This window comes from Benincasa hispida, chromosome 4, assembly GCF_027475165.1.
Source record: "Benincasa hispida cultivar pf3 chromosome 4, pf3_genome.v1.1, whole genome shotgun sequence".
NCBI classification, from domain to species: domain Eukaryota; kingdom Viridiplantae; phylum Streptophyta; class Magnoliopsida; order Cucurbitales; family Cucurbitaceae; genus Benincasa; species Benincasa hispida.
The window spans coordinates 64,164,347-64,173,038 of record NC_143481.1 but is presented as its reverse complement, the minus strand read 5'-3'; the positions used below and the strand labels follow the sequence as shown (position 1 = coordinate 64,173,038).

The 8,692-nt window shown below is 31.2% G+C and overlaps 1 protein-coding gene across 1 annotated transcript; it reads right to left on the bottom strand.

Annotated features, from left to right (window-relative positions):
• Positions 1-1,847: 1,847 nt before the first annotated feature.
• Positions 1,848-5,426, bottom strand: LOC150036887 (putative ubiquitin-conjugating enzyme E2 16). The gene is made up of 6 exons (XM_090312771.1): positions 5,180-5,426; positions 4,904-5,007; positions 4,473-4,575; positions 4,294-4,357; positions 2,443-2,531; positions 1,848-2,273 (listed from the first exon to the last, which is right to left on the bottom strand). Exons 1-6 carry the CDS (start codon positions 5,207-5,209, stop codon positions 2,178-2,180), a joined length of 486 nt encoding a protein of 161 aa, XP_090168897.1. The 5' UTR covers positions 5,210-5,426; the 3' UTR covers positions 1,848-2,177.
• Positions 5,427-8,692: the final 3,266 nt, after the last annotated feature.

Here is an 8,692-nt window from a genome sequence, read left to right as displayed (position 1 = left end):
TCTAAGGTTCATTCATAGTTCCATTATTCCCCTTCCTCCTTGCGCCTATTTATCTTGAATGAAGAGGATAATTTTAAAGATTAAGGGATGAAACAATTTCAGTTAGAGGGTATTGAAGAAGGAAGGAAAAAAAAAATATTAAGTCATAGATTGAAGTAGAGGAGAGAGAGAAAATGGAAGAATGAAGTAATAGAGTGCACATAAATAGTTTCCATCCATATACTGACCGTAAGACATTTTTAATATTTTTTGCAAGGTTAAAAGTATAAATAAGAAATACAACTTTCTTTAGAAATTTCTGCAAGGTTAAAAGTATAAAAAAGAAATACAACTTTTGAAAGTTAAGGGACATTTTAAAGCATGGTATTAATAGTTTTCATTCATATACTATTAGTAAGAATATTTAATATTATGGTCTTTTAAAAATTTTAAGGATATGAATATAACATTTAAAAACTGGATTTTTTTTTCCCTTTTTTTTTCAAGGACAGGACAAGTATTTCTGAAATAAAGAACTGAAATCTTTATAATTTAATCAATTTCGAATTCAATTTATTGACTTCCATCCCTTTTTAAGATCCATTTTTTTTATTCAATTATATGGACAATTGTAAATATAGCAATCAGACCTAAAGTATTAGTAGATATAGCATAATGCAAAAGAATTTACAGATATAATAAAATTTAGATCTAACTCTTAGAGAGTCTAACAGTGATAGACTATATCGTTGATGGAAGTTTATCAACAATAGAAGTTATCAACAATAGAGTTTATCACTGATAAAAGTCGTCATGATAGAGTTTATAATGGATAGATTTTAATATATTTACAATTCTTTAAAATTGTTTCTATACACTTTACTTTTTTTGAACCCACTATACACTTGATTAAAAAAGATCCATTATCCACTTAATTATTAATTCTAAAAGTGTTACCAATTACCCCAGTTATTTCATTATTACCAACATCATTTACTTTCCATGTCAACCAAAAACAAAACACAAGTGAGAAATCAAATAAGAATGTCTTTAAAAAAAGATCGAGGGTCAGAAAATTAATTTGAACAACGAAAGTCAGCAACAAACGTTTGACTTCAATTGATCAAATAAATACTTTTGCTTTATGTTTCTTTAATTTAAAACAATGTCTCAATCAAAATTCAGACATTTATTTGGTAGGTTTAAGGTCGCATCCAAACAAGTCTTGGTGTGACAAAATTGTCTGTCTTGGACAAGTAAACATTGAGTAGTCTGAAGTTTGGATATAATACACTTTAATTACTCACTGGTAATTATATTAATATATTTATCTTGGATCAAATTAGTTGTACGTTCACCTAAATAATCAACTAAGTCCAAATTGACTTGGCCATCATTTTCAGTTTTTATTTGTGGTTATTAGGTTCTGAATTTTCAAAACTTCAAATTCAATCACTAAACCTTCAAAAGTCTCTAAACTTATGAATCTACTGGATATAAAATTAAGAAAATGTAAATAACAGTAAATAAAGCCTTTACAAATGTTTTTAAAAAATGAGTAAGATTTAAAAACATAACTACCAGGAAACGAGTTTCAAACTACCAAATTAAAAACAAAAAGCATTAGTAATCCTAAATATAAAGTTGTCGCACATAAGTTGGAATTTCTACAAACTAAAATTATCTCTAATTCTTAAAACACGATTTATTATGCAACATAATAAAACTTAATTTGAAAAACTTAATTTCAAGCATACAAAAACTAAATTCACTGGAAAACATGCAAGAATTCAGGGGTTTTTTTTCACTTAGGTATGCATTTTGAAAGCAATTAAAAGATAAATGCTCTCAAAAGAGATGTAGTTCGATTACAGTAATAGAGATTTATTTATTTAAAAAATTCATAGTATTCACTGGAACTATAAAAAGACCCACTATGATGTGAAAGGAAGGAGGCATTACTGATGATTTATGAATTTGTAACAAGAGGTTCTCACCCAAGAAGGATAACCCACCCCCAAGAAAGGACAAGAGAAAGTTGTTCTTTAGACATTGGTAAAAAGCACAAATTCATCTTCCTTTACAAATGCCAGGTCTTACCACTTTACTTGGTTTTTTTCTTTTCCATAATCATTTTCTACTTCTTTCACCTTGCAAATAAGAGAAGCCACAGGCATATAACAATGGAAGATCTTAGGTTACACCTTGTCATCGTGGAACCACCACCTTGTCTCTTTTGGAGATCTTCCATTCCTACAATTCTTTACATAACGATCGTTATCGTCAGGGCGTTGCTGCAATAGAAAACAACAGACCGTCAAGAGAGGGATTCTGGTTGAAGGTGGTACACACACGTTTTTTAAATCTTAACAATTTCAAAGAAAGCAATTGTTATTTCCAGCACCTCTATGAAAAATATATTAACTATACAATAGAATGAAAATGGAAGGAAGTGTATCAGACCTTTGCTGTGGAGCTCGACAGCATGGAGAGAATGCTGATACAGATAGAACTTACAGTCATTGCAGGCGACCATGAATCATATAAAATATCTACACAGTTTCAGAATGAAGGGAAGTAACACTGGTCAGTCTTGCTAAACAGGTGATAACTAAACTCTCATACAAAACCAATAGGTAACAAATAACCCCACATCATAAATTAACATGGGTAGGATAGAATTCACAATTCAAACATGCACGAGCAACAAACAGTGACACAATGCAGAAACATGTACAAGAGGAAAATAACAGGCGCAACTATTACACCACCATATAAACTCGGAAAAAACATCATCTCAATCACACATACAAAGTGCATTTGAGCAACTTGCAAATTGCAGAAAGCAAATTCCCAACTTTACCTTCAAACTACATCCATTGCAAATAATAGAGTTGTTCAAAATCAAACCAACGATCAAAACTAAATTGGTTTAGTTTGAGATTTCTTTTCCTTTGAAGATACCCAACAAAACAAGCATTGATAGTTCGGTTCAGTTCAACAAATTTCCATCTAAAGGAAACCAAACAGATGAATAAAGTTTAGATTACTATAATGAACAAACATAAACTAGAGCTACTAAATAATTTAAAAGATTCCATGATTAATGATGTATTGTAAAATCTGAAGTTTTAAAGACTTGCAATATGAAGCAATTACAATCTAACATGTTTGAAATTTTTTTTCTTTATATTATTGTTTATTTGTCAGATTGGACTTAAATATATTGAAATTAGTTCTATTCATTTTTTGAGAACTCGAGGACATAGTTGTACAATACAACCTATAGAAATCCTGTTCAAGTAAAGTCATGATTATCTTTATTCATTTTGAAAGTAGGATGTCAGATTCATGCAAACTTTATGGTATTTATATTCCATTGCAATAAGCAAAAATAACATTAGAGGAAGGAAAGAAAAAAGTCTTTGCAAACAATTGGAAGAAGTTACGACTTTCAGGAAAATAAAAATAAAAATTGGAAGTTATGAACAAAACAAATATCCAATTATCCATATTGATGGTTCCAGTTGGTATTGTTCGGTTGCAGTGTGCGTGTGTATGACCAACTGGTTCAAATATTCTAAAACAAACCAGACAAATGAACATCCAAGTCAATAACATGATAAAATAAACAACGATCCTACAATAAATTATCAGCATAGAGGGCCTTTTCATCTATACAAACTTGTTAATATCAAAAAGAACGAAATCCAACATCAAGCAGTACTACCTCTGTACACTAGTTTATCTTTCTGTACTGTATAATTGAGAAGTTGTAAATAAATAGATGTAAGCCACTTGCTGTCACATCCAACATAAAGTGATTTTCTTTCTATTGAACTAAAAGGACAGGATATATCATATATATCAAAAAATTTATGTACCATCAAGTCATTCGCGTTCCTCCATGACGAATCACGGATTAGCCTACAGACAACGTGCCACTATATGATAGAAAATCTATTAATGTCCCATTTGAGATATCTACTTGTGTGAAATTCCATTAAACTCAACTATTGTTATTATTGTACGACCTTTTGAAGTCTGACCTCTGACACAAATAATATAAACAGAACTCCTTAGACAGCATTAAACTCAAAACTATGTAGATGGGGAAAAAAACAAAAGTCTAAACACAGACAACAGAGAGAAGAAAGGAATAGAATATGAACTCGATAATCCTGCAGAACTGCAATCCCTTAAGTAGAGTGGATGGTGAAGCAAACAATATAGCCACCACTAAACCTAAACCTAAACACAAAGAATAGAATAATCCAACGAGAAAAAGCAATACAAAACTATCCATATACCAACCTAGACAAATGTGACCATTGCTATAAATATGAGGATGCAGAGGAGCTGGATGCAGAAATATAACCTGTAATAAAACGGGGAGGCGAAAATCAAACCCAATGTAATCGATAAATGTAGCCTAGCCACTAAAGGGTAATTGGAATAGAAATGATCTGAAAGTTGGATGATTATGTTTAAACCTGTGGGGCTTCCATTGGGTAATGCTCAGGAAAGTCCACCTGAAGCTGATAGGTTTCATTAGCATAGAGAGTTCCAGGGGCTCCGTTGACTTCAATCACCCACCTTCCAAGGAAAGAACCCAGAAATGAACGTCAAATTAATTCCTACTAAAAGCAAAAGAAAGTAAAATCTATAGAGAAATAAAAGAAACAAAGAAAACTTCGCGGTTTTATCAAAAATGAAACCAAAGATCTCCACCACACTCGAGAGGAAGGAGGAGAACGTAATCAAACCTAAACCAAGCCCCAACAACACCAATTGTTGGTTATTACATAAAATTCTAGGGTTGTGGTTGGTATTCCCTAAGTATGAAGGAAACCCAGAAAGCGAGTAGAAGGGAAAAAAGAGAAACCCTACGAGGAAATTAAAAAGGAAGAAGAAATAGAAATACCTCTGAAGATTATCGGTGACCTTGTGTTTAAAACCAGCAGGAGGATTGAGCTGCCACTCAAGGAGTTCCTTCTGGAGGCGATTGCAAGCAATCTTACTGAGAGCCTGGAAATGAATCAAAGAATGAGAAGGGAATGAAATCAGAGAGGAAAGGAAAGGAAGAAGAGGAAGAATTGGAAGGCGGGGAATTGATGAATGGAAGAAGATGAAGAAGATGAAGAAGAAGATGAAGAAGAAGAAGAAGATGATGATGATGATGATGATGATGATGGGTTACCTTACGAGCGGAGTCGGAGGAGCTGGTCATGCTTGGGTTTGGCTCCGCAATGCCAGAGAAAGAGAGGAAAGAGTTCAATTAATTATGCGAAATTGTAACGAAGATGGTTGAGGGAAAGGGACAAAGTGGAGCGGCCACGCCTTATATATATTATTAATAACGCCACTCCCCATTCTTCCTTTAATTTCCAACCTATTCTATTCTTTTCCCATTTACTTTTCAAATATCTTCCCAAATTAATTTATAACTCCCCCCTTAATTTTAACCTTTTATATTATTTCTTTTTCCTCCTTTTACTTTAATAATTGGGAGGAAATTACTTTTTTCGCCCTAGGTTTTAGGTAGTTTACTCTTTAGGTTTTATTTCGGGTTGTAACCCATGATTTCAAGGGATTTCAAATCCTAACAAATTTCAAAAGAATTCAATTGTTTGTTAATACAAGAAAGAGAACAATTTTAAAATTCTCAGTAATTTTTTATAGCATTGAAAATGTGTGATCCTATCCCATTTAATTCAAAGTCGTTACTTGGTAAATTTAATGACTTTACAAGTATCAAGCATCTTAGAGGTAGAATGAACTATTACGGGCTGTTAGAGGTTAATTTAGAGCAGGAGCTCAAAAGAGCAATCAAGCTTCAAAGGAGTAAAAATGACCAAAATACCCTTAGAAGTGGTGCCATCCTAAGCGCTTTTTCGCGAGAGATTGTTTTTGGAGAAAAAAAGGCAGCAATACCATAATTTGACGGGTGTGCATGCACGCGCACACAACACCCAAGCATTGCACTTTGATAAGCAGCCTTTAATGGTTAAAGCGTCGTGACACTACACAGTTTCTATAAAATGAAAATTTTCATTTTAAGTTAAGGGGAGGAGCATTAGGCCAATTCCAGAGATCTAAGCTTGGTTTTGACCATTCTTGGCCAAAACCCATGAGATTTCCTTAGATTTTGACTTGTATTTGTATATTTTGGCATCAGGATTCATATTCGATGAACAGTCGAAGGCTAAAACGTCGATTTTGAGGTTTGTTGGGCATTTTCTATGGATTTTCTGAGATTTTGATGTATGTTCATGGGATTCTCTGTTTCTTATTGTTTTCCTTTCCTTGATTGAATGTCTAAGATGAACATGCTAGTAGATTAAATTGACACTTAATCGTTAATACTCGTATGTTCTTCACCCATGCTATGCATGTTTTAGGTGTCCGTAATTGCATCCAAAGCATGCATAATTTGAATAGTAATAGATTGTAATTTTGGTTTGATTGCTAGGATTCTTCAATCACCCAGTAGCAAAAAGATAACAAAACCTAAGGAATGGAAATGTGTTAGGTTAGATTTGGCCAATTTAACTTTATATCCTAATCAATCCAAGAGCTTAATACGATTAACTAAGTAAATAGGTTTGCAGGACACTACTTAGTTAACTTAGTAAGCAGCATCTGCATTGATTTTTCTTAGGGAGTTTATATGGATTTTCGTGCATTCGATTAGGCTTGAGAAATAGATAACCCATGAACATTTGCATGACTACTTTCCAATGACAAATTTAGCTTATAGAGATTCTATCTTAGGCTCCCTGTAGTTCACCTAATAGTATGAGTAGTTAGTTCGGTGAATTATAAATTTATTTGATTGGCAAAGAGGTTAACAATGACCATTATCTCGTCTTTCAATTTTAAATCTTGGTTTTACTTAAGAAAATTTCCTGACTAGAATGGTTGGATTTTGTAGGAATTCATAGGACTTAGAAATGTTTTAATCCTTAAGTTTCAAGTTTTGTTTCAGTTTAGTCTCTATGTTTCAAAATGTTATAATTTTATTTTTAAGACTTGGGTTTGTTTCAATTTGGTTTCTAGGTTTCAAAATTTTACATTTTAAACTTTCATTAAATGCTCACTTTCAGTCGTTGATGTTACTACCTATTAATTAAATTTCAATAATGATAAAGTGAAATTTTAAATTTAATTTTAATAGTGGTTAAAATTGGTGAAACTTAATTTTAAATTAATAAAAAAACATTAACACAAAGTTGGAAATTAAAATTTAGTAAAGATTTGAGATTAAAAGGATAAATCTTGAGACCTAGGAACTAAATTGAATCAAAACTAAAATCTCAAAGGGTAAATAATAATATTTTGAAACCTAAGGAGGAAATTGAAATCGAACTCAAAACTTAAGGATTAAATGTGTAATATTTTAAAACTTAGGGATCAAATAGAAACTAGATCCAAATTTAAAGACAAAAATGTATCTTTCCCATAATAGTTTTTAAGTAAAGATTGAGCCATCAATTTTCTCAACTTCATCTTCAATCATTAAAATTATTAGTTCTTCTTTAATACATTAAAATTAGGGTAATTGTTTTAAATGGCAAAACTGAAGGAGTAGGATAATACTCGTAGTGGAAGCAATCGTGTCCCAATTTTAATTTTACAAAACAAAAATTAGAGGACGGAAACTCTAAACAATATTAACTTAAGCATGCTATCTACTATGTTAATCAAATAGAGGAGAAATATATAAAGGGAATCACATACCCTTGAAGATTAATTTTTCGCGTTTCTTTCCAATTCGTGTTGTCTTCTCCTGATGTCACGAACACCACCATGGGGTCTTCCCTGTTATTCTCAGGGACGATAATCGTACAGAGGTGTGGGCTTGCACTTAAAATTGGCATGAGGGAAGGATAAGAGAATTGAGAGAAATTTTCTTCTCTGTAAAGGCTTATCTGCCACAGAGAGCAAGAGGAGAAAAAGAAAGAGAGAGAGAACTCCTCTCCATTTTTTTTTTTCCAATTTTTTTCTTGAGAGTGAGATTGAGAAAATAATGGGTAAGAGTGTTATAACTTCATCCCCTTTAGTTTTAATTAAATTAAATTCAAATTAAAAAATTTGAATTTAATATATATATATATATATATTAACAACTTAATATATATACAAACTATATGTTATATCACATATAACATAAACCATAGTCTATTATTCTCTCAAATCACCTAAGATATTAATATGAATCACATTTATATTGATTTTAACATATAGTTTTTATATGAATCACATTCATATAAATAATAATTGAATCATATTCAAATTATAATACCTCTCAATAAAATATATAAATTTAATATGAATCGTATTCATATTAATTTTAACATATAGTTCTTATGTTAATCATATTCATAGAATAATATTTGAATCATATTCAAACACTATATAAATTTGATATGAATCATATTCATATTAAATTTTAACATATAGTTTTTATATGAATCATATTCATATAACTAATATTTGAATCATATTCAAATATTTATTTATCTCATAAAAATGTATCAACATATATTATATTATATAATGTATCAATATACATTATTTAACTGTATCGTATACAATTAACTCCCTTTAATTAATTTGAACAATTCAAATCACACCAAAGTAATTTGATTCCTATCAGTCCTCATTGAGCTAACAAGATGACCTTATGGACCTATAGATTGAAGCTCCAGTG